The sequence below is a fragment of the Felis catus genome, chromosome B4 (assembly GCF_018350175.1).
Source record: "Felis catus isolate Fca126 chromosome B4, F.catus_Fca126_mat1.0, whole genome shotgun sequence".
Lineage (NCBI taxonomy): Eukaryota > Metazoa > Chordata > Mammalia > Carnivora > Felidae > Felis > Felis catus.
The window spans coordinates 6,890,508-6,916,932 of record NC_058374.1 but is presented as its reverse complement, the minus strand read 5'-3'; the positions used below and the strand labels follow the sequence as shown (position 1 = coordinate 6,916,932).

The 26,425-nt window shown below is 50.4% G+C and overlaps 1 protein-coding gene across 14 annotated transcripts in view; it reads left to right on the top strand.

The window, feature by feature from the left end:
- SFMBT2 (Scm like with four mbt domains 2) overlaps positions 1-26,425 on the top strand; it is a 227,691-nt gene that overhangs the window by 165,060 nt on the left and 36,206 nt on the right. For all 14 annotated transcript variants that reach the window (XM_023256314.2, XM_023256316.2, XM_045060845.1 and 11 more), the window contains 4 exons: positions 13,170-13,283; positions 16,364-16,406; positions 17,875-17,945; positions 22,309-22,448. In XM_023256314.2, the coding sequence (XP_023112082.1) occupies positions 13,170-13,283; positions 16,364-16,406; positions 17,875-17,945; positions 22,309-22,448 (368 nt within the window). The remainder of the gene's footprint in view (positions 1-13,169; positions 13,284-16,363; positions 16,407-17,874; positions 17,946-22,308; positions 22,449-26,425) is intronic.

Genomic DNA, 26,425 nt, shown 5'->3' with positions numbered 1-26,425 from the left:
TTGGTTATGAGGATAAAATTATATATTTGCAATTTACTGTGAATAACACTCTGTACGTTGGTTTCTTCCATGGATCTTTAGTTGTACCTCGAAATAGTAACTAGAGATGACTTTCTCCCTAAATATGTAATACACAAGATTTAGCCTTGCGTGTTTAATGATGTTTAAACTGTTGTTTATAGCTATAGTTTGTTTATAATTGTGCAGATAATTCACAGAACATTCTACTTTATAAGCGGAACCTTGATCAGATTTTAGATTTGGAAAGACTACATTTTGTATGTTTTGTTTCCAGGGACGAAGAATTCAGATGAGTCGGATCTGTAAGGTTTTTCCCATTTTTCCGTGATCTGAATTCTTTGGGTTTATTTGTATCTCAGTCTCATGACGTTAATTATTTTAAAGGTATATGGAAAAACAAGACTAGTCGCGAATGAGAAAATCATGGTAGCTCTCTCAGCCCATATTTTAACTGCCATGGCGTCCCCTACCGCCACTGGAATGGAAAGTTTGGAAGGCCACGGAAGTGGTGCTCGTATCTTCCTCCTATCTCTTTAGGAAGAGCACATCTAAAAAGCACCAAAAGTTCTGAGGCTGACGATCTCCTAAATAGTAGAGTCCAAGGGAGTGAAAAGGGGAGAGAACAGTGACGGCAGGTGAGCGTCGCCTGTGTCCTCAATTCCCAGGAAAACAGTTTAAAATGTTACCGTGGTTTAGGATTTCAAAATCAACTTGAACTAAAAGAAAATTCTCAAAAGGTTGATTGCTTGGTGGCTCTTCGAGTAAAATGGCCTCTGGTAGGAACCAGCCACAGTGCAGGCAGACACAGGCGGAACGGGGCTCTTTCTGCAGCCGCGGGAAGAGAACGCGACCTTACTTCCGTCACTACGTGTAAAGTTGAGTCACCTGCTCTTGGAAACACAGGATCCCTTCCGTGACTTCCCATCGCTCCATCAGACTTGCCACCTCATACTGGGCTAAGCCACGTTGCGAGATCGGGACCTTGCTTGCGTGATTCATTCGAAAGCAGACGCGGTAAAGTTCAAAGCCCATGTTTCATCATTATTATTTAGCACATCATCGTTAAAATTCTTTGGCAGTCATTATTTATTTAGCGGTTTGTAGTTCCAGAGTGCTCTACAGCTGTTAATTACCTAACACAGACACGCAGGCAAAGCATGTCCTGATTTTTATAGTTGGAAGAACGTTACGATATGCCTGGGATCAGTTTCCTTCTCCTTGACATCTCCGTTGCTTAATTCACCCAACCCTACAGATTCCCAATTCTTAAAAACAGGGGTGAGCGGCAACAGGGTAGAGTTAACATTTCTGACAGGCTTTTCTCCTTAATATTGTTTTTCTCTGGGATATAAATTTCCATTTTTGTAGCAAAGAAATGTGAGGCAGCTCATGTCAGCTGTTACTCTCCAGAGTGCTTTTTTATCCTGTAGCAGCGAGATCAGTTAGCGTTAGGAAGCAGAGCAGAAAATAAGTAGATCGTCCATTTTTTCCCAGCCCTTACTCATTAAGAAAAAAAATTTTTTATGAACAGTTTGTTGCATATCATCCACGTGGAATTCTTGATCGAAATCCTGTGTTTGTTGGATCGAATAAAGTAAAATCCCATTTTGTCTCTTGGCTCTCGATTGTATTTTGGGTTTTTGGGGGGGGGTTTGTTTTGGGCCCCCACTGAATATTCCCTTTTAAAGTGCCAGTGAACTTAATGGCATTTACTTCTTGTTATTCCTCAGTTTTATGTATATACTGTTGTCTTTCCTTTGTCCTGGGAACGCATGTTAGAGATTCGCTATGGTCACTTTGTGGCTGTTAAATTATTTTTATGATGATGGTGATTCTGGTTATAGACCGTTTACTTGACACTTGAAACAGATCAAATACTTCATAACAACTCATTAGTTATTTTTATGCATTAAGTTGATTTGAAGTATTTTCAGCACATGGCTAATTGACCACTTTTAGGTAATTAAAGTGATCATTTTCTACTTAATACGTGACGTCTCTGGAGGTCGGTTCTTTAAGTGTCTATAAAAGAGCCGATGTTGAAGAGGGGGGGCATGGATGAGATATGGGAGACGAAGGTAGTATTGCTTTGGGTGCACATTTGGAAAGAATTGGGAGCTCTCCGGAACCGCGGACGGTGAGCGCAAGGATGATGGGGTTTCTTTGACTTAGAGAGGACGTTGCAGTGTTTCTCCTGAGTCAGTACTCTCCTGGAGGCGGACAGTTATAAGCTTGACCCGTATAGTAGAGGTTGCTGTCCGTGGTGATGTCTTAGCGTCACGGCCCTGCATTCACGCGTCTGCCCCTGCCCCACACCAGGTCCTTCTACGTGCGTTCCAGATGCTTCCCTCGGGGACGAGGAGGGTCTTCACCCGTCCTCATGATGCTTTAGCTCCCTGAGAGGGCTTACAGCTTTGCAATGCCTTCCTTGGCTTCTCTTACCCCCTCGTTATTAATCCTGTCCTCCGGTTCAGAAGAGATGTGGGAAGCTCCATGTTCCTGAATACATGACTTTTAGCCTTTGCGCTAACATTCCTTTGATGCCATAAAAGGTACGGCCACCAGCAGGCTTCATTTCTGCAAAGTTATGTGTGGCCCTTTTCGTTGCCGCCACTACAGAAATTTTTGAAGAGAGCTCTGGAAGGGGACACTGAAACCCGGTTTTGACCTGGGGAGCGCTGTTGCACGTGAAAAACAGGCAGGGGGACTCTCTCGGCTGGTGTTCGTTGTGCTTTGAGCGCAGGGAGGGAATGACGTCCTGGGGGAGTTGGTGCCCGCTGCTTTCGGTGCTGATGTGTCATAAAAACAAACACACAAGGACAGAAACACGAAGACGACCTAGAGTCTTCAGGTCTGCGGAGACGTATGAAAATCTTAAGAACAGGGAGCTTGGGTATTACCGACATCTCCTAATCTTTATTGTTTGCTGCCCTCTGAAAGGAAACCTAGAGAAAATTAAATTTTTCCACACTCCGTCCTGGAGAACGTACTGTGTGAGTGTCAGTCTGTGAAGTCTTCGCCGGGTATAGCTTCGGGCAGTAGCTTCCTGGCGTTCAGGACTCACATCCTGTCACCGCGAGCTTCACATCCCCCATCAGCAAGCACCGAACACGCAGGGCTGCGCGCCCGTGGTCCCCGATTTCCGCAGACGAGCGCCCTCAGGAACAGCCGGCGGGCTCTTGAAGCCTGAGCCTCGTGTAGGATTTCAGCGGAGGGAGTTACACGTAAGACACTCTGACGGTTCAGGGACGGACGTGAGCTCTCCTTTTCCCCTCTTGACAAATGCATGCACTTTGGAACTGTCCAGTGACGCTTCCTGATCTGTCTGATCTTCTCTTGGCTTCTTGGCTGCGGTGAGCGACCTAGGCCTGCCTCTGCTGGTTTCTTTTCCGCCACTGGCTCTAAGTGTCACGCACCCTTCAGAGTTGGCACGGGGCGTGTCCCTGACCGGGCCAGGCTGGCAGGGTCCTCACTCTGACACCCGCTACTGCCAGTGTCCCGAGTCGGGTCACCTGGGTGGTTGGGGGCGACAGCAGGAAGGGGCAGACCTTTCACACTCAGTGCACGGACCCTCACACGACGCCATTTCCTGGCCTGGTCATTTCCCTGACCTGGTGCTTCTGACTCTAAGTCGCTCTGGTGCACGTTTTCTAGCACGTGAACTTCCAGTCGCCTGCCCGGCGGAAGCGTCTACCTGACTGTGTGGAATCGACAAGGGGATTCGAGGCCTGACTGATTCCTAGACTTGGAACCAGGCGCCTCTCCTCAGTTCCAGCCTCTCAAAGGCTCCTAGGCTGTCCTCTCCTCATCTGCATGGGGACCAGAGGCTGAATTGCTTGCTTCTTGCCTTCCTTGCCTTCTTACTTTGTTCACTTTCAAATCTGATGAATGAATGAATGAATGAATGAATGAATGAATGAATGGGATAACATACTAAGCAAGGGTAATGGAGTTTCCCACTTGAGCCCCTCATGGCAAAATTGATTCCATGCGGCATAGGGGTGAGGGCTCAGACCAGAGGGGAGTCAAGAAGTATTTAATGGAGGGTTTAGGTTGTTCCTATACCAGAGTCCTGGAAAATTCACTCTATCTTGAATCAAGTGACCTTACTGGAACCGAGAATGTGCTGACATCCCCAGGATGGTCCCCATCCTAGAGCAGATTTTTACATTTGGGATGGGAAGGACCCCTTTGAGATTCTCCTAAAAGCTGTTGCCACTCTGGAAGATACACTTGCACACATACACAATTTTGGGTGCCATTTCAGACGATCCATGGACCCTCTCAGAACAGCTCGTGGATAGACCTCCTTGGAATTTCATGGATCCCAGATGAGAATTCCCGCAGGAGACCGTCTCAGGAGCTGCGACTAGATGTTAGTTCTGTGTTGTCCCCCGCGTGGCTTCCAGACACAGGTGGCTGCTTTGTTTTCAGTGAAATCAAGTTATAATTTCAGCTCCTCAGTAGCACCACCTGCAGTCAAGTGCTCAGTGGTCACGGGAGGCTGGCGGCTGCTGATTTGGACAGCACGGATCTAGAAGTCTGTATCCTTGCAGGAGATTCTCTGGGACAGCACGGTTCTAGATGCTCCACTCGAGTAAAAAGTGAGCCTCTCGGGCCTGTCGAGGCCCAGAACTCAGATTTTCTAGAAGTGTGGGGCAGTAAAGCGCAATCCACTCTGTTAAGTAGCTCAGCGGCAGCCTAAACGCATCACTTATTACCAAGGGGAAATAAGGTTTCCGGACTCGGGAGCTTAGACACTGGAGGGACAGTCTGTGCGCCCTGATGTCAGTCAAGAAACGGAGTCAGTGTTTCTTTTTCTCTCTTTTTTTTTTTAATTTTTAAAGTGTTTATATATTCTTAGAAAGAGAGAGAGAGAGAGAGAGAGAGAGAGAGAGAGAGAGAGAGAAAGTGCGAGTGGGGGAGGGGCAGAGAGAGAGAGGGAGACAGAATCAGAAGCAGGCTCCAGGCTCTGAGCTGTCAGCACAGAGCCCAGTGCGGGGCTTGAACTCACGAACCGTGAGATCATGACCTGAGTCAAAGTCGGAGGCTTAACCGACTGAGCCACCCAGGCGCCCCCGAGAGTCAGTGTTCCAAGCAAGACGGGATTGTGCCTGGAAACAAGGTGCCTCTACGATCACTGAGAGAGCTGCAGACATGAAGTCAGGAGGCCACTGGGGGACGCTTCATTTCAAGAGCACTTTGGAGTCCCAAGGGCAGGAAGCCTCAATCGCTGGCCCGCCACTGGCTTCAGCTGCAAAGCGTGTGAGGACACAGTGGCACCCCTGCAGTGTCTCCAGGGACCGTTGAAGTTCATGAGCAGAAACAGAAGTGTGGAGCCGGCTGCTGCAGCCTTCGTGGCCTTTGCTTGCCGGCAGGAGGACCGCCCCAGCCTCACGCTGCCCTCCGCACCTCCCACGAGTAGATTACTATCGGTGGAGCGTGCTCTGTCCTCAGGATCATCGTGCAGGGGAGCCTGGGAGTTTGTTTCCCAGCTCTGTATCCCCTGAAGACAGGAAGGCGGGAATTGGTGCCCAGGTCCGGTTAGCGGTAACCGGCATTCCCTTTCTCTACCTCATCACCAAAGAAAACCTGGCTGTGTGGCGAATAGAACATGCAAGATCTGAGATCACCTAATGAAATGGTGAAAGCGTATTCTTTTCGTGGAGGTGGCTGGTCAACAGTTCAGCACTTTTAAACAAAGTAGCGCCGTGTCCGACTTCTGCTCAGGTCACGGTCTCGCGGTTCGTGAGTTCGAGCCCCACGTCAGGCTCTGTGCTGACAGTTCGGAGCCTAGAGCCTGCTTTGGATTCTCTGTCTCCCTCTCTCTGTCTCTGCCCCTCCCCTGCTTGTGCTCTCTCAACCCAAAATAAATAAACACCTAAAAAGATAAAATAAGAAAACCAGCATTACAAGGCATGCCTAGTTCACTCTGCTCGCAGTTGGGCCAGCACCCCAGCATCTGTGGGGAGACCGGGTGCATTTTCCCCCCTGCTGTGGCAGGTATCATGCCCTTTCCTGTTACTAGTAATCACCTTTCCTGCCTCCAGTTGTCCTCACGCTCAGTTTTATCTCTTTCTTGATCTGAAGCTTGAGATATGCTCTCTGTCTCTTGCTTTGATTGGTTGTGTTTTTTGTTTCTTTGTTCGTTTACAGAAGCTCCCTGCAGTCGCTTACGATTCTCCATCTCTAGGTTGTTTCTGTCCCTTTTCCTGTTTGCAGTATTTGACTAACATTGACCCTTCCTTCAAAGCCTTCCCCTGCATGTTTTCCAGAACCCCAGGCCAGGCAGGTTTCTCTTCCCCACGGACTCCTCCTTAGATGAGCGTTCTAGGCGTTGCTTTGTTCATCCACCTTCACGCGTAAAGGTCAGAGCTCATCACAGTCTTTTCCCCTGGTGCCCTGTTTACCCGCCTGCACAGCGTCCCCCGTGTGGATGCCCGCGTTCCCCAGTCGGGCGTCACTGTCGTCCCCCCACTCCCGTTGGCTCTTCTCCTCGAGTCTCCCCTCTGACCCACCTTAGAAACTAGAAAACCATCCAAGCCAGCAGGCGTAGGGTAACTCACATCTGTGTGCCCGCCCCCGTGCCCAAGGAGTCCCCTCAGTGCCCCGTGTCCCCGTGCATCTCCATCTTCGCGGCTCACCGCCACTCTTTGGTCCGGATCTTCGCCCCCTACTCCTGCCGTTGTTCCCTGGGCCCTGCTGCCTTCGTGGGGCCCTGAGACTTGGCTTTGCACCGTAACAGCCATCGCCTTCCTCCTGATACCCTGTGCGTCTGCACGCCTCCCCACGGCACATCCGCCTCCTAGATGTGTGACCTCCGGTGCTTCCTGAGTTTAAAACCCCCTTTCTTACTGGTGCAGCTGCATAAAATGTGTAGAATGGGGGTCTGTACCTCGTAGGATGGTTGTGGAGATTGGCGGAGGGAAGTGCTCCTCGTCGTGTCTGCACCTGACGGTGACGGCTCAGGAAGAGGGGTGGCCGGCGAGCAGGAAGACAGGCGGCCCCTTCTCACTTCGGCCCCGCCTCCCTGCGCAGAGCCTGAGGTCCATCAGAACAGTGAACTCCCGTGTCTGTGCATCCCCTAATGCTGTCGCTGGCGCCCTGTGACACAGGGCCGTACTGTCTCTGCCTGTCACAGAGCACAGTGTCCGCACAAAAGTTCGTGTGCACTTGGCTCGCTAAATGCTCGCTGCATACGTAAGGAAGAATCAGCAAAACCCGTGTTTCCGAACGAGAAAGTGATCTAAGATACAGCGGTCCCTTAACAACTTCTATCTTGCCAACTGAATTTTGAGCCAGTGGGATAAAACCAACATTCAAGAACTCTTTGGTCAGTGTTTCCCTGTGCTTGGTTCAGTTCTAGTAAACTCCCTCCATCTCCCAATCTACGGGAGGAGTGTGTTAAAGTGCAGATCCCTGGGGCGCCCGGGTGGCTCAGTCTGTGATTTCGGCTCAGGTTATGATCTCACGGTTTGTGGGTTCGAGCCCTGCATTGGGCTCTGTGCTGACAGCCTGTTTGGGATTCTCCCTCCCTCTCTCTCTCTCTCTCTCTCTGCCCCTCCCCAGCTCGCTCTGCGTGTCTCTCTTTAAAAAATAAATAAAATAAACATTAAAAAGAAGTTTAAAATGCAGATTCCCGGGGCCACCACAGACCTAGTGCATCTGAATCCCAAGCAGGTCCAGGAATCTGCATTTTAAAATCCCCTTCCCCAGGGGCGCCTGGGTGGCTCAGTCGGTTAAGCGTCTGACTTCAGCTCAGGTCACGATCTCCCGGTTTGTGGGTTCAAGCCCCACATGGGGCTCTCTGCCATCAGCACAGAGCCCACTTCCGTTCCCCTGTCTCCCTCTTTCTCTCTCCTCCTTGCGCTCTCTCACTTTGTCTTTCTCTCAAACGTAAATAAACATTTAAAAAAGTAAATAAAAGCACCCTCCCCAGATGGTTGTTCTGGGTGCTAGGGTTTGTGAAGGACGCTGAGATCTAACGGGCAAGGCGTGGCGTGGTCTAAAGGAGCTCCCGTCGAGGCCACCTCTCATATATAGGAGAGCAGGTGCAGGAAAGTGCCCCTTAAGCCTTTCTGTAATTTGTGGAAGAGTCAGGTGGTTAATAAGCATTTCGCCGAGGCTTGCAAAAACCAAACAAGGGAAAATGCAAATGTGAAAGTAATTATATTTCAAGCCAGCGTGGGTGGTTTTAAAATCTTGAAAAGGAGGGACGGCCTGCTTGAGACAATTTTGGGAGAAGCTGTGTCGGCAGATCAGGGGCCCGGAGCAGGGTTTCCCGAAAGTTAAAGAGGCCGGTCGGACAGTGGGTACGGTCCGCGGGCACAGGCTTTACATCCTCCCCGGTCTGTTCTGTCCCTAAAGCTGACGCTCGATGAGACAGGGCCTTGGTGGCCCGTGACAGAACCGCCTGTTTTAGGCGAAGTCTTGGGCGAAATGTGTAGCTGGGGGGAAGGCTTTTGGCGGGCGGCTGGCGGATCGCCTCTCCAGGGGCTCTGCTCACAGGACCCCCACCTAACTTGGGCTTCTGAGCTGCCGTGAGCATGGACGGGACTGCTGTCGGCCCGCCTTCCTGTTTCAGAGGCCCCAGCCCGTCGTCGTCTGCCCGTGGGGAGGGGGCAGGCCTCCTTCCCCTTCTGTGGGGGGCGGCAGGGGCCACCTCGTCGTGGGGACCGTGCAGGAGGGATATGGGGGCCCAAATAGGAATGGGACAGGCGCTAAACCGACCAAACTAAATCAAACCCAAACCCAGAAACAAACACGGGAGGGACAAAGGAAGAAAAGCACCCACCCGAAATGCTCTCTCCTAAGGCCCCCAGCGTTCGATTGTTTACGGTCAGATTCTCCTCTCTGGCCTTTTTCTGTGCCTCGGTTTACCCATCTGGAAAACGGGGACAGACCCAGTCCCCGTCGCTTTGGGTTGTTGGTGAAGATCGCACACCTGCCAAGTGTCGGGCCTGCGGGCTGTGCGGCGAGCGTTTGCGGACCCGTGAGTGTCCCTCTCCACACGCACACGCACCCCGGATCCCCTTTCTGTCGCTTCCCTCCAGGTGGCCTGCTTCCCGTCCCGTCCTGGTCTTGCCATCCACAGCATTGCCCGTCCCTCGTTCCTTAGGAATTTGGCTCCACAGCTGGCGGGGGGCCGTGGCAGTCTGGCTCCGGAGAGGGGCTCCTGCAGACGAGAGGAGGCTGGCGGCCGGCACGTGGGGTTTCCGGCCCCCCGTCTTGCCGGCTCCCAGATCGCCAAGCAGCTTTCTTCCCTCTGACGCCCCGTCTTTCCATCGCACGCGTGAGCCTGTCACGATTTGCCGCGGCCTCTCTTCCTGAGGGTTCTGAGCAAGGTTGACTTCCTTCCTTAAACACCTCGTGCCTTTCTTCCCTTCCTGCCTTTGAACTGAGGTGTGGGGCTCGTTCTTCCTGAAGCCCGTGCGGTAGGAAGGACAGCGGGACTTCGTGGAAGGGGCCGGCCATCCACGGATCCGACGTCACGGTCGCGGGGTATAGCGAATCGCGGAAGACTTCGCAGGCTCCAAAGTGGCTCTGAGAAGTTTATACGCCTCACGTTTGCTTTGTGAGCGTGGAACGTCTTTCCCCGCTTAGCAGCAAGATGATTCATCGTGGTCTGGTTTTATTTTCTGTGAAGGTCACTTGTCCTTCATGACCCCGGCCTCTGTGGCAGTACTCTTCAGGCACGTGACTCCTTTCTTCCCAGAGCGTTTTGTGTCGCGTTGTTATTGTGGTGAAAGTGAGGTTGCGATTGTGAATTCGTCGATTCATTCGCAAGGGCCAAAGTGCTTAAAAGTGTCTCTCCCCCTCCTGCCCCATTCCTCGGCGTCTAAGCTCCTTTCCCAGCAAAACAGCCACTGTTAGCGTTTTGTACTTCCTTCCAGGTCTGTCGTAGGCACGTATAAATCTATGTTATTTCCCCCTTTTTTTTTTGCTTGTTTTTTTTTTTTCAACGTTTTTATTTATTTTTGGGACAGAGAGAGACAGAGCATGAATGGGGGAGGGGCAGAGAGAGAGGGAGACACAGAATCGGAAACAGGCTCCAGGCTCCGAGCCATCAGCCCAGAGCCTGACGTGGGGCTCGAACTCCCGGACCGCGAGATCGTGACCTGGCTGAAGTCGGACGCTTAACCGACTGCGCCACCCAGGCGCCCCTGTTATTTCCCCCTTTTAAACAGATGATAACCTACTATACACACACGTTGTGTTCTGCCCTCTGCTTTCCTTTTATTCAACAAAACATGGACACGTCTCTACATGTAAGTGTATGAAGTGGTTTCTCGATCTTTTCTTTTTTTTTTTTTTTTAATTTTTTTAATTTTTTTTTATTTTTGGGACAGAGAGAGACAGAGCATGAACGGGGGAGGGGCAGAGAGAGAGGGAGACACAGAATCGGAAACAGGCTCCAGGCTCTGAGCCATCAGCCCAGAGCCTGACGCGGGGCTCGAACTCACGGACCGCGAGATCATGACCTGGTTGAAGTCGGACGCTTAACCGACTGCGCCACCCAGGCACCCCATCGATCTTTTCTTACAAATGGCAGAATATCCCATCACACGATATACCGTAATTTATTTAGGCAGATAGAGATCGAGGCTTCCCGATGGTTTTTCGGATGAAAGTTCTGGGGAAGAATGAATGAGCGGACTCCATATCGACTGATACAGCTGCAGTGAGGTCCGGCGTTGAGCCTGACCTTGTGTTGTTCACAAGAGGGTTTCCTGGGAAATGGTCAGACTGCTGAAGTGAGCCATTAAGCTTTTGCATTGGCAGGTTTGGAGACTCCAGAGTAAGGAGAATCGCCTAATGTTTTTCATGGATTGCTTTTTATAAAAGCTCGTGGCTCCCTGCTCTTGAAAAATAGTACGTTATTTTTTAAAAAGATTATCCCGAGTCCAGCCAGATATATCTAGATACTGCATAAGATTGATAAAGAGAAATAAGGAATTGGTGTCCATCATTCAGAGGAGGGTTGGAAAAGTTTCAGGGTCAGGAAAACGTCTCTGGGTGATAAATAGTCCACGTTTCCACCAGTTCGTATTTAATAGATGCCTTAGTGGGTTAGATTTCAAAGTACGAGGAAGACAGGGCTGTAACTTCCTGGAAGGCCTAGTAGCTGACACATTGTAGCTTATAAATATTTGTTTTGAATGGAGAACATGATCAAAGAATTCTAAGGTATGGTAAAGACAGCCATATCAATATATTAATGTAAACACTATTACAGAAGTGTATATATTAAAGCATTAATACCAAGAGACGTTTGAACCAGCAGAATATTGGAAGATGAAGGTCACAGTTCAGGAAGGAATAGGCTATAAAATTCACCTTCTGCTTCTTTTGGAAGCACTCCTTTGACCTCGAAAATCAGGTTTGCATCTAAACGTTAAGTCCGGAAATACAAATGTCTATCGTAGATGAATTCATCCCCTTAGCACAGTTGTTGAGTAGCTCAGAACCCATGCTATTTTAGGGAATCTGAGCGTGAGAACGTGCCCCGTAGTTAACGAGGGAACAGCTCAGTGACCCTCTTCGTTCGACCCTCCTGAGACTCGTGTGCCCTTCGGGACAGGGACAATAACTTCCACTTTGGAAGCTCCCTGGCAAGTTTCTTTACTTCTCTGTCTTGCATGTGGTCGAGTTTATTTGAGGGTCTCTGTGGCAAGTAGGGTCAGTAGTGGTTGAGTCATCCTATGAGACGGAAATGATTTCCATTCACTCGACTGTGTCGAGAAATAATCTCTGTCAACCTGTTTGCCTTCCTTTAACTCATATATGCTTCACGTTATGGGAGAATTGGGCAAAAGGACATTGGGATCCGTAATCATAGTATTGCTTTTTTTGAGAAGGGATCGAACGTTGAACGTGACTAATGGCGATGATCGTGTGTGTGTGTGTGTGTGTGTGTGTGTGTGTGTGTGTGTGTGTCTGTGTGTGTGTGAGAATGTGCTGTCATAGTGTTCACTGGGTTAGCGCTGAATCAGGACCCCACGCGTATCAAATAACATGCTCCTTTACTGCAATATCTACTTTATGATGAGAAGTAAGGGGTAGAAGCCAGTGCAGCGAATGTCAGAGTTACAACGGGTGGGACCATCCTACGTCTGCTGGAATCACGCTTCGTGAAGCTAAGTTTTGGGGGGGATCCAACTTAAAATTCATCGGATGTGGTGTAGTGACACGGATGTGTGAGGGGGTTCTACTGTGTGGTTTTCGCCTTGATTCTCAGTGAAGACACCAGAGCAAAGCAAGGGTAGGTGCTCAGAGCCAGTGAGCCCGTGTCTATTAAGAGTTCTTCGCTTTTGATTCTTAGTTCACAAGTGTCTTCCTTCAGTGTTTTCTTTTTCTTTCCCAAAGAATTGCTGAGTCTGTGTAGAAGTTTCTTCTTCTCAGTAGCTTGCTGGGTTCCATACTGACCCCTGTAGCCAGAGCTCCGTGAAACCCTGGCTCATGTTACATGCAGATGTGTTCCGTCTTTCCGAGTCTCGTAGCTGTGGTGCTGATTTGTCACGAGGCATTTGTAGGACCGTGAAATGGGGTGACAGGCCGACCCGACTGGAAAACACACTTCGGCGTAAACGGTTTTGTGCAACGTGGCGGCAGTCTGCGGTCCCCCAAGGAGCTCGAAACAAGCAACCCCAGTCAAACTGATCAGTGAATGAGTTCCCTAGAGAAATTGTATCGTCTGTCTTCACTGCTCAAAACCCGGCTTGCTGTGCCTCACTACTTCCTTTTAACCGTGATGCGAACTTCCGTTGGCTGAAGGTTGACCTTGGCTAAGCAGGAAGTGTGTCTGCTGGCTTAAACGTGTGCTGTGGCCCTGACCGCGAGCTCAGGTGCATTCCCTTAGGTTTAAAGGTGCTTTCAGGCTCCAGTGCCCGTTGTTCCCAGATTCCTTTCTCCGCCCTTCCCTCCGCCGTTTGCAGTAGGAAGAGTCTTAGACTTTTGCAGTCTCTACTTTACTTGAACCCCTTGTACTCTGTTCCAGGTATCGGTATCTGTCGTTAAGACTGTTCCAAGTTTTCTGTTCCATGTTCCGGGAAATGTTTTCCTCATCTCAGGGATGCTTGTATTTTCCTTTCTTCTTCTGGCTCTTTTTGGTAAAATCTGTACCTGTTGTCTTGACTTGTCCAATGCAGGCCTACAGACTCCTGCTCCGGAGTTTATTGTTGATGTAGAATCCATGGACATCTTCCCGGTGGGCTGGTGTGAGGCGAATTCGTACCCTTTGACCACACCGCACAAAACAGTCTGTAAGTATCGTCCAGTGTGGACGGCATCTGCAGCCAGCGTGGGTGGGGGAGTAAATAGACCATTTTTTTGTGTGTCTTTTGACTATTTTATTTTCTTTAAAAGTTTTTTAATGTTTATTTACTTATTTTTTAATTTTATTTTTTATTTTTTATTTTTATTTTTGAAATTTACATCCCAATTAGTTAGCATCTAGTACAACAATGATTTCAGGAGTAGATTCCTTAGTGCCCCTGACCCATGTCACCCATCCCCCCTCCAGCAACCCTCAGTTTGTTCTCCATATTTATGAGACTCTTCACTTTTTACTTTTGAGACAGAGTGCAAGTGGGGACGGGGCAGAGAGAGAGGGAGACACAGAATCCGAAGCAGGCTCCAGGCTCCGAGCTGTCAGCACAGAGCCCGACGCGGGGCTCGAACTCACAAACCGTGAGATCATGACCTGAGCTGAAGTCGGTCGCTCAACCGACTGAGCTACCCAGGTCTCCCTGTTTTTTGTTTTTTTGTTTTTTTTTAGAGAGAGAGTACACGAGCAGGGGAGAGGGGCAGAGGAAGAGAGAGAGAGAGAGAGAGAGAGAGAGAGAGAGAATCTTAAGCTCTAGTGCTAGGCTCTATCCCATGACCCTGGGATCATGACCTGGGCTGAGGTCAAGAGTTGGGCACTGAACCGACTGAGCCACCCAGGCATCCCCTTTTTAAAATTTTATATTTATTTATTTATTTATTTATCTATTTATTTATTTATTTTTATCAATAGACAGTTTTGTAAATAGTGTAGCTAAGTTGTAAAACACAGAGCTGCTGTTAGATGTTCTGTGGAGTGCCGATATTTTTGCCTCATGTGTGCTTTCAATGTCTTTGTGAGATGAATATTTGTAAGCATCTCACAGGTTGACAAACGAAGTCAGAATGCTAAGGCGGTTGAAGGTCACAGAGCGGCAGAGATAAAATTCAAAGTAAATAGAATAATATAGGTACGTTGTCTAAAATAATATATAACATATATAGAATAAATAAAGTATGAAAGAAATCTTGACTCCCAGTTTGGTATACAATTCGTTATTTTGATTAGAGAACATTGAAGCTAAATACTGTCTTTTTGTATCAGCATGTCTGAGAAAGAACTAATTTTTCTCATGAGATTTACCCTGAAAGAATCCTAATTGACCATAATAATTTACTGACATAACATATAAACAGCTACTCTTAGCACTAACCAACCAGTGAGATTTCAACTGTAGTTTGAAGTGTATAATGTCCTTCTGATCACAAAAATGCCGAATTAAAACAATATTAATACTTAACCCAGAACTAACTCTGTGTTCTTAAATATAACAGTCCTGTCTCTTGAATATATATAGCAGTGTGTGTTTTAACATATGCTGTTGTAGATCATTATCCTGAAATGGGACCTTTAAAAATCTTCAAAACTAATAAATCATGGCATTTTTATTCCACCCTAATGTTTATCAAGAGTATTATTTAAAATTATGAGCCCTTAAAGAAAAGGGGTTTTAATTTTTGTGAAACAGATATTGCTAGTATTTCCTTTATTCATTTATATGCTAGCTTTACTTTCTAACGTCCTACGACATGGTTCCCGTATGTAGATGCTCAGAGTATTGCTAGAAAGGAAGCTTCCATCCTGTATCAGTTCTGTTCCCTGATGTCAGATTTTGAAGGGCACTTGAGTCCTAGTCGATATTCATTAAGAGTAGGACAGTGGGGCGCGTGGGTGGCTCGGTCCGTTGAGCATCTGACTTCGCAGTTTGTGAGTTCGAACCCCACGTGGGGCTCTGTGCTGACAGCTCAGAGCCTGGACCTGCTTCAGATTCTGTGTCTCCTCTCTCTGCCCCTACCCCACTCGTGCTCCCCCCCACCCCACTCACTCAAAAAAAGTGGGATGATACATTACCTGTGTGCCACAAAGTAAGTAGCCCAGATTACACACAGGTGGATTTTAAGGGATTCTTCTCCCCCATCCACAGTATTGCTCGATGAATCATCCAACGAGAGTAGTATCTTGGCCCTCACTTTAAGCTATTCCTAAAATTTTGAGCATAGAATAACTTTGTCATTATCAAAGGCATTCTCATTTTTTCTTCTCACTTAAAGTGCCACAGACTCTTGACTCCACTGGCCAGAGAGCCAGGCATGACTGGATTCAGTCACGCATTTGTTCTGAAGAGGCAAACTGTAAACCTAAATAATCTAAACTCCGGTAGCTTTAGAAATTCTGTTCAGGGGTGCCTGAGTGGCTCAGGTGGTGAAGCGTCTGACTCTTGATTTTGGCTCAGATCATGATCTCGAGGTTCATGGGATCAAGCCCCACGTTGGGCTCTGCGTTGACAGCTCAGAGCCTGCTTGGGATTCTGGCTCTCTCTCTCTCTCTCTCACTCTCAAAAAATAAACTTAAAACTTTTTTCTTGAAATTACGCATATGCTGGAAGATGTGGGATCGTCTGTGCCAGCATTAAGTGATGCCACAGTCTTAGGTCTATCTTTGGTAAGGTGCTCCGAATACGTTATATAAACTGTAAATCTTCTTGTCTGAAAAATAGTTATTGGCTGGGTTATGTCGATATTCGTCAGACATATTTACGGGGTACTAATCCTCCTTCCAGTAATAATACTTTAGTGCAAAAACATACCTCTAATCCTAATTTGGGAGCATGCCGTATGGTAATAGTATTGGACTTCCCTCGCTTTCCGTGGGGAAAAAACAAACAATCCTTCTGGATAATCTTGCTCGCAGCAATTTGTCCTACCAGGTGGATTAGGTGAGTATGATATGTGTGCCCTTTCTTTCTTATTAAAAGCACATTTTTAGAATAACGTAGCTAGTGTAGTGGTAAGATTAAATGCACTAAATTCTGTTTAGACTTCATTTCTGATGAGTCACGGTCTAATGCTAGAAGAAACTGAGGTAAAATTGCGGCATGAATAGAATAACTTTTCAGTGTTCAAACCGTTACTTTAAAACTGACACAGTTTTTACTTGAAGGCATTTTTTAAAAAAAGCTTTTGCCCAACTGGGGAGCAAAGCTGATTGTCCTTTTGCCCTGTCTTGCCTGTTTTCCAGCACAAAAAAAGAGAAAGATCGCAGTCGTGCAGCCGGAAAAACAGTAAGTTTTTGTTTCTGTTTTCCCCCCCGAACTGTGCGATCAACTCTACAGCGTTGTCTTTGTGGAGGGCAGGAGGCGTCGCTGTTTTCCTTAGGGACTTAGCTAGCACCTGGCACCCTAAAGGTGACAGCAGTGTACGATGCCCCCACGGTCACGCACAGCTGCCCCTGCCCCGCACGCGGCACGCGGGCGTCCCTGGTCGCGGCCGGCCTGCCAGGCGGCCCTCGGCCTGATGCCAGCTCTGCCCGGTCCCAGCAGGGTGCGCTCGAGGAAGCCGCGTTTCTTCTCTGCCTTTGCCAGCTGGCTCCGTTTTCTTCATAAAAATACACTGAGGGAAAGGAATTTAAGACCAGCATTTTTGCATCTCCCCAGGCTCACGTCGAAATAAAATGAGATGTAATAATAGCTGTATTGTCACTTGAATGCAAGTAACAGTTTGGGGGGGCATTTTTCGTACCTTCGTTTCGAAACACGGTGTATCAGGTTAATGCGACTCCAGGTGTGTCTGGAGGAGGCTGAAATAGAGAGGAAGTAATAATCAAGCGTCCCACCACGGAACCCAAATCTGAATTCGTTAACTCCCCGGTTTGCGGTCCGTGGACCCGTGGTCACCGGGGCAGCTCGATAAAACACACACGCTGCCGGACCCCCGTGTCCAAACTTTAAGGCTGAGCGGGTCTTCGATGGGGCCTGACCGTCTGTACGTCTCACAAGTTCCCAGGTGATGCCGGTCTGCTGGTTCCGGTGACCCCACTTTGAGAACCGGTGCTGTAGCTGCCCCAACTGAGGTCTCGTCATGGTTTACTTTGAGCTCATGTCACTCTTCGACGGTGTGGTTTCTTCCGCACGGCCAGCGTGGATACCCTGTTGAGACCCGACATGCCTCTTTTTCCCCCTGGCTACATTTTTTAGAAAATATTTATTCAGCAAGCGGTTCCTGAACCATACCACAAAGCTCTGTCGTAGGCCAGGCCCACCTGACGTTTCAAGACCCATCCGTTCACAGGCTTTCTGTGAAGATCCTTTTCGTGTAGCCGTGACCCACACCGGCCCAGATGCCAGAGATCAAAGGCCACCAGACAGTGGTAGTTCCCAGTTAGGCATTGAAGACAAGTCTGATTCGCATTCAAGTCTCTGCAAGCTAATACTTCTTCGGGTCTAAGAACATAATTAAGGATGTTATTATAATTCTGTAGCAAGAGGCAAAGCCTGGAACGACCTAGAAGGACATCACTGACTAGTGATGTCCCCTCGAGGGGGAGATGTTCCGCTGGCTTCTTAGGGTTATGGTAAGAACTGGGGAGCGACTTGTGTGAAATGATCTTCCCCGTGGGTATTGGTGTTGCCGCTACATGCATGTGTCCTAGGGTTTCTGGAACAGCCCCTTTCAGTTGTGAAAGGACTTTGGAATGGACTAGTGTCTTCTAAAGGGTGCGACCCATGATCATTTCGTTTTCTTGATCTGCAGATTGCCATCCACAGTGCCTGTTGAGAAAATACCTCATGACCTTTGTTTATTCTCTCCCTTGGACACCACAGGTAAGTGAGCCCCTTTGCGGCTGTCTGACCCTTCCCAGTCTGTGAGGGGGACATTTCACGTATTTTCCAGGTCAATATAAGAATGCCTCAACTCTGGGTTCTTTTTCCTTGTCTCCATTGCTACTTATTCACATACAGCTACTTTAAAACATTTTTCTTTTATTTTCTGATTTTTCTTTAATGTTTATTTTTGAGAGAGAGAGACACACACAGAGCGTGAGTGGGGGAGGGGCAGAGAGAGAGAGGGAGACGCAGAATCCAAAGCAGGTTCCAGGCTCCGAGCCGTCAGCACGGAGCCCGACGCAGGGCTCGAACTCACAAACTGTGAGATCGTGATCTGAGCCGAAGTCGGGCGCATAACTGACCGAGCCCCCCAGGCGCACCTTTAAAAAACAATTTCTAAACCAAATTCTCTGTGCCTCTTCTGTTTCTTGGTCAGTAGCTCTAGATAATTCTTTCGGTCCGCAGGAGAAGAGTCCAAGTGCTACTTGGAAATGAGGAGCCAGTTAAGGTTGTATGCTGTGAGTGGTCACGTGGAAAGAAAAAGCGTTGAAAATATCCTCAGCACGCACTCCTGCTTTTGACATTTTATGCCATCCCACCTGCATTTTCTACTAGCGGTTAATACTTAAGTCCCCGTGGGCTCTTGAGTTGTTCCTTAAAACCCTCTGTGTTTGGGGGCGCCTGGGTGGCTCAGTAGGTTAAGTGGCTAACTTCGGCTCAGGTCATGATCTCACGGTCAGTGAGTTCAAGCCCCGCATCAGGCTTTGTGCTGACAGCTCAGAGCCTGGAGCCTGTCTCAGATTCTGTGTCTCCCTCTCTCTGACCCTCCCTTGTTCATGCTCTGCCTCTCTCTGTCTCAAAAATAAATAAACGTTAAAAAAAAAAATTTAAAAAAAAAAATAAAAAAAAAACCCTCTGTGTTTGAAACCTGAGCACGAATAGTACGTGTCTTTTAACGTGTAAAGTCCTGCATCTTCTAAGTAACCTTTGAAAACACACATGGGAATTCCCCCTTGACAAACAAAGCTGATTATAGACATGTTTGTACATTGAATAATATATCCGATTAAGAATCCTGTTTTGTATCCAGAACGAAACCCACTCTGAGTTCTTCCAGGATTAAAAGCTATACGCCGTGGAGGAACCCCATCCGTCCAGGGTGTAGTGAGGAGAGCATTTTTATGAGTAGACTCACTAACACTTGTTTTCTCGAGGTCTGGGTAGGGTAATCCTACCAAGGAACTTCCACGTGTGTGCAGCCGTGGGCATAATTTTCTTTGGTCTCATTTTGTTGTATAGAATTCAAACTTCAGAATGGTTTTATTTTTTTTTTTTTATTTTTTTTCAACGTTTTTTATTTATTTTTGGGACAGAGAGAGACAGAGCATGAACGGGGGAGGGGCAGAGAGAGAGGGAGACACAGAATCGGAAACAGGCTCCAGGCTCTGAGCCATCAGCCCAGAGCCCGACGCGGGGCTCGAACTCACGGACCGCGAGATCGTGAGTCGGACGCTCAACCGACTGCGCCACCCAGGCGCCCCGAGGAGAGCATTTTTATGAGTAGACTCACTAAAACTTGTTTTCTCGAGGTCTGGGTAGGGTAATCCTACCAAGGAACTTCCACGTGTGTGCAGCCGTGGGCATAATTTTCTTTGGTCTCATTTTGTTGTATAGAATTCAAACTTCAGAATGGTTTTATTTTTTTTTTTTAATTTTTTTTTCAACGTTTTATTTATTTTTGGGACAGAGAGAGACAGAGCATGAACGGGGGAGGGGCAGAGAGAGAGGGAGACACAGAATCGGAAACAGGCTCCAGGCTCCGAGCCGTCAGCCCAGAGCCCGACGCAGGGCTCGAACTCCCGGACCGCGAGATCGTGACCTGGCTGAAGTCGGACGCTCAACCGACTGCGCCACCCAGGCGCCCCCAGAATGGTTTTAAAATGTCAGCTCTTCCTTCAGCGTCTGTATTTGTTATTTTACTCCTTTTGTCTTTTACTCACAAAAATAACACTTCGTGCTCTTTCCCTGTTGGTTCTTAGGTGAAATCCTGTTAGGACAGACCTTCCTGGACCATTCAGTTACCATCCCAAACTCAGAACCGTTGTTAGGCAGAAATACCACTGTTAGCGTGGTTTAGCTTGGAGCGGCGTGGGGGAGGGCGCATCTTGGCTGACAGCGAACCCCCTTTCTGTGTTTCCAGACATCAGGAGGCTGTAGGGTAATACCTTACTGTGTGGTTATTCCACTTTTCCCTGTGGCCCTTGGAGACACAACTAGACCAACAACTTGGCTAAGTCAAAAGCATAATGAAGGAAATGCAGATTTAATTCTCTGGGAGGTACATTTCACATCCATCCGAGTGGCAGAATGAGGCAGCCATACCTAGTGTGGGCTTGGACATGGGACTGAGGCAGCCATATCTAGCGTGGGCTTGGACGTGGGACTGAGGCAGCCATATCTAGCGTGGGCTTGGACGTGGGACTGAGGCAGCCATATCTAGCGTGGGCTTGGACGTGGGACTGAGGCAGCCATATCTAGAGTGGGCTTGGACGTGGGACTGAGGCAGCCATATCTAGCGTGGGCTTGGACGTGGGACTGAGGCAGCCATACCTAGTGTGGGCTTGGACGTGGGACTGAGGCAGCCATATCTAGCGTGGGCTTGGACGTGGGACTGAGGCAGCCATACCTAGCGTGGGCTTGGACGTGGGACTGAGGCAGCCATACCTAGCGTGGGCTTGGACGTGGGACTGAGGCAGCCATATCTAGCGTGGGCTTGGACGTGGGACTGAGGCAGCCATATCTAGCGTGGGCTTGGACGTGGGACTGAGGCAGCCATATCTAGCGTGGGCTTGGACGTGGGACTGAGGCAGCCATATCTAGCGTGGGCTTGGACGTGGGACTGAGGCAGCCATATCTAGCGTGGGCTTGGACGTGGGACTGAGGCAGCCATACCTAGTGTGGGCTTGGACGTGGGACTGAGGCAGCCATATCTAGCGTGGGCTTGGACGTGGGACTGAGGCAGCCATACCTAGTGTGGGCTTGGACGTGGGACAGCAAGAACTCCTACACAGCGCTGAGAGGAGTGTAAGTTGGGATAGTCCGCGTGGAGATCGATTTGACCATGTGTAATAAAACGGAAGACTACAGGGGCGCCTGGGTGGCACAGTCGGTTGGGCGTCCGACTTCGGCCAGGTCGCGATCTCGCGGTCCGTGGGTTCGAGCCCCGCGTCGGGCTCTGGGCTGATGGCTCGGAGCCTGGAGCCTGTTTCCGATTCTGTGTCTCCCTCTCTCTCTGCCCCTCCCCCGTTCATGCTCTGTCTCGCCCTGTCCCAAAGATAAATAAAAAACGTTGAAAAAAAAATTAAAAAAAATAAAACGGAAGACTGCAGACCCCAGGGCCGAACAGTTCCCCTCCTTGTTACGTACTTGGAAAACTCTCTTGCCCATAAGCAGGAGCAGATTTTCACAGCCGTGTTCACTGAAGCCCTGTCGGTAATACCGAGAGAGCGGAAATGATTCAACGTCCATCAGTAAGAGAACGGAAAACTCGCTTGTGCTGTATTGATGTAATGGAGTCACGCACAGAAGTGGAAAATGGATGAACCTTCTGGATAAACGTTTACCAACTTGGATCTTAGAACCTTCACGTTAAACAAACCAAATGCTGCAGAAAATCACTTAGGGAATACAGTAAAACCTTGGATTGCGAGTGACGGGCAAGACGAGCCAAGATTTCTAATAAATTTTAACTTGATAAAGGAGTGATGTCTTGCCGTACGAGTCGTATGTGATGCCGAATGTCACATGATCACAACTGAGCCAGTGGTTCTGGAAATTCGTTTTGATACACAAGTGCTTTGGATTACAAGCATGTTTCCAGAACGAGTTATGTTCGCAAACAAGATTTTGCTGCATTTCAAAAATATCCGAAATGCGATCCATTGTGTGTTGACACACAAACACCCGTATGTGTGGTAAAGTTTATAGACGTGCATGGGAATGACAAACACCAGACTCGGGGAAGGGGAGCACAAGGTTGGGGGAGGGGCGCTTCTGGGGTGGAAAGCCCAGGGGAACTTAGCTGTGTAGCCGGTATTGTTTTTTTCTTAGCTGCCTAGTGATACGTTAGTTGTCACTGTGTTGGTTGTAGCACCTTTTGCTGTGTCTCGAATCCTGCATAATACACAGAAAAGTTCACGTATGTGGTAGGAAAAAAACAACCAGAACTTCCAAGCTGCTGTGGGTATAAAACATTCCGATGTCAAGACGCCACGTGCCTCTGGTAATTTTGACAACTAAGTGGAGGAAGCCGGTTTTTTGTTGGATCCTAAGGCATCCGCTGTGTTTCTCTTCCCTGCAGGTACTGTTAACGGGAAATACTGCTGTCCTCAGCTTTTTATCAACCACAGGTGTTTCTCGGGCCCTTACCTGAACAAAGGGAGAATCGCAGAGCTACCTCAGTCCGTGGGACCCGGCAAATGCGTGCTGGTTCTGAAAGAGGTAAAGCGTGTTCGACAGTGGTCAGAGTTGGCTTATTTCCACGGGGTGTCGAAGATGTGGGCGGACTCTCTGAAGGAGAGAACAGAAATGTGAATCCGACGAGGTGACATTTTCCAAGCCCCGGCTCTGGAGTCCTTGGGCCCAAGCTGGTCAGACAAGGATGGAGGATGGGTGAGACTCAACAGGCCAGCGGGAGGGATAGACCTTCCTCCCCTGAGTGCCGGGAAACGTTGCGGTGGGTTTGAATCAAGAGCTTCGGGAACTCAGGGGAGATGGGCTGTGTTGGGGGGCGGGGAGGGCCTGGGAGTGCAGACCGGAGGTTCTCTGGAGAGGTGAGTAAACTTTGGTGGACGGAAGGAAGTGCTGTGAGGACGGACAGTCCCCAGCCGAGCCGGGAGTGGTGACCTCTCTCCCCTCCCTCGGCCGTACCTAGCGGGGCGCCTGCATGTAAGAGGTGCCTGCTGAATGCACCATGGGCTCCAGGCGCTCGTGTGACATTTGTGTCCCGGGCGGAGCCCTGGCCACGCATCATCTTGACGGTATTGTTTCCCATTTCTCTTCCTGCCTCTGGGGATCCACCTGCAGATAAAGAGGTGCCTCCTAATTACGTCGATGGAGGGTTTCCTCTCTGGTCTGTGTTTACGGCCTCACCGTGGACCCGGTGCGGAGAGGGGTTGGAATTTTGGAAGCATTTCTGAGCCGTTCTTGGAACGCCATCTCTGCTTTTTTCGTGCATATCAGTGCTTCGTCTTAAGAAAGAGGACCCCACACTTGCCTTCTTTATTGCTACTGTGGCACGAAGAACGTGTTTCCATCCGAGTGCGTTAGGCAGCCTCTTGGAGCCAGGCACCGCACGAGGCCCTGGGGAGAACAGCAGCACTGTCTGCCCTCGGCCTGTTTGGGCTTCGTGGCCCTGACGGGGGGATGGTGTGAGTCTAGAGGTGCAGCTAAGGGGGTGCTCGGTCAAGGCGGGAGCGGAGCGCTCCGGGAGCACAGGGGAGGCAGTGACAAGAAAATGCCAAGTGACACTTGATGTGGCTTGGGCAGAGTGAGTAGAGCCTCGGACGCACGGGTAGATGTTCGGGGCGGCGTCCAGGAAAGGCAGATGGTCCCGCGTGGCGGGAGCGTGGACCCTCAGGCTGGGGACAACCCGTAGGTGTACGAGAGGACGTCCCATTTTGAAAAGAACGAAAGAGAGAAATCTGGCGGGCCTGAAGCGTGAGGCGGGACGGAGTAGCTGGCGGTCCGCACGTGGAGACCTTCTCTGGCGTCCCGAGGGATGTAGACTTCCCGCTCCGGAGGACGGGCACCCCCCCCATCCCCCCGGGTGGCACTGTGCCAGAGCCGGCCCCCTCACCGCGAGAACCTTCGTGTGGTTTCGGACTCCCTTCCACTTCAAGAGAACGAGCTAGTTTTCGTGGAGTCAGAGCGTGTCTTCTCCAGGCCGCCTGCGGAACCGGCAGCGAGAGACTTTATACGTTTAGAAAACAGAAATCCATTGAAGAGGGAAGACGGAGGTTGTGGCTGAGCAGAAACGCTGTGAAGAAACTCCGATCAGGCCGCTGTCGTGGTCATTTATTCAGAAGCGTGTCACAGAGAAAATGTTCGCAAGGGGGTTCCTGTCCTTAAACGTGCTTCCGGTCAAGTGGGAGAGACAAACGGGCGAGTGACGACGGCGGAGTGGGGGGGCGTCTCGGGTGCCGTGACGGGGCTGGGACGGGTGCTTGGAGGTCACGCAGATGTCTCCGCAGTCTGTGGGGACAGAGGAGTGGGCAGCCTGCGCCCAGAAGCACTGGGGGTGGTGCCCTGGGACGGAGGCAGGCAAGATCGGGAAAGCGGGCTTCCGGCACAGGTGTAAGGACCTCGAGGGACGGACACTGGGCACAGATGTGTATCGAGAGTCCCCGTGGGCCCTGCTGTCCTCAGCAGTTTGGACCCGCTTTCGTGGGAAGCCGCTCCCCTCCAGCAGGCAGGCGCTGCGTCCCAAGAGAGACCGGTGCAGGTCGGGCCCAGCCTGCCTGGCAGGTGGGCCCGTCTCACAGATGAGACGTTTGTCGCTACAGAAGGACGGTGCTGAGGCGGAGGGGACGCCCCTGAAAGGCCGTGGTGGTGCATAAACGGAAGGACCGCCAGTCAGCCGTGTGTCAGGTGGCACTGACCTCGGATCCCTCCAGATGCTGGACTGGACCGAAGGAGACACCGAAGCGGGATTCCGTGTCAGGATCTGTGTCACGATGCGAATCACACGCTTGGACCGAGCATTGACCCTCTGCCGTCCAGCCCGTGACGGGGTGTTGGTACGGTGGGGCCTGCCTGTGTCTGGGCCTGTTATTTTCAGGACGGATCAGAAAGGAACAGGGAGGCCGGCAAAAGTAACGGTGACCCGGCGGGGGCCTTTGAAGCTGCCGGCAAAACCGTTTGTCACGGAACGTTCCCGCGATGAACACGAGGTCCCGGCTCGCCTGCCGGCTCCGTTAGCAGACGCGGTGGCCTCCTCGGGGGGCTGGCCGTTTGTCCCACACGAGGTTTCGGAGTCCAGGGCGGTTCCCCCGATCAGTTCTGCGACAGGTGCCAGCAGTCAAACGTGAAAGCCGGGCCGAGCAGTTTTCTGATGACGGAACCAGTTGTTCGCTGATGTTCAGAAACTGCATGAGTCAGGAAGAGAAGAAGAAGGGGAAAAAGCCAGCTCTTCAGTTCTGTGAGCTCCAGAAAAATTGTCAAGTTCCAGCAAGCCAATATTCATGCTGATGCGCTTCCTTCTAGCGCCAGAACCTCCGTGGTTTCAGATTCCGTCTTACTTAAAGAGAACGAGGTCACTGGAGCAGAGACGGAGCGCCTTTGCTTTTCGGGCCATGGGCGGTGTGAGCGGTCGCAGGCGTTTTCGTCTTTGGGAAATGGCCGGGCCGTGGCCGTTCTCCTCGTCCACGCTGCTCAGAGAGAGCAGACGCGTGCGGGTGTGGACGGAGCGGCCGTGGACGCGGCACGAGGCACCTCCCGGAGCACGGACCGCCAGAGGGGGGAGGGTCGGCGCCTGTCCGCTCACCTCCTGGGCAGGGAGCCTCCCGCACATCAGACTCGAGCGAGGCTTTGAGGACTCAGAGCAGACCCCGGCCTCGATTCCAGAAAGGCGGCAGCAGAGTGGGTAGCTGACCTCCGAGAAGCTGGAGCCACAGCCGGTGAGCGGCCCAGCCCGGTCCGTCCTCCCCACGAGGGACCCAGGAGAGCAGGTCTTGCAGGGAGGGGACGGGTTGAGCCTGTGGATGGCCCCACAGCCTGGGCCATCTTGTGGGAGCCCTGGGCCCAGACCCGTGGGGGGTGGGACCTATAAGTACGAGCCCCCCGGGGGGCTGTGTTTGTTATAAATCAAACCTTCATGCTCAGTGTGCTCGTTGTCACCCAGGGTCGTCCTTTCCTGTCCCGGATGCTTCCTCCCCCACGCCTGCCGAAGTACCCCAGGGTGTCCCCAAGACCCGTCCGCTGCAGGTCTGTGTGCCCTCGGTCGGTTTACGAGGTTGTGCGTCACCATGCTCCCCCTCCTCCGAGCATGCTGCAAAGGTGCTGGGAAAAGTTCTGCTTACTCCTTCTTTAAGTGCAATCTCCTTCCTGAGTGGCCAGGCCTGTGCAGGGCAGTGTAGTAAGGGGGGTGCTGTGTGCTTGTGTCCGTGTGTGAAGGAGAGCCCGCACGAGCACACGAGGAGGAGGAGAGAGGGCCACCTGGTGCATTTACTCGTGTCCGTGTGTCCAGCGATGACAAGCACGGCTTCGGAAACGGACAGGTGATGACACGGGACGACACCGACCAGGCCCTGCCGGCAGAAGTGACTCTGAGAACACCAGCTCACAAGTTAGATTCTCTTGCTTCTTTGGTGACTGTCACATGCACGGGTGTAGAGGTGCCATCCCAGGGTGGCTTACAGACATTTTGGGAGCACGTGTGGTTTTCTGAAACGTTATTTGGCTTAAATTATTTGCCCACA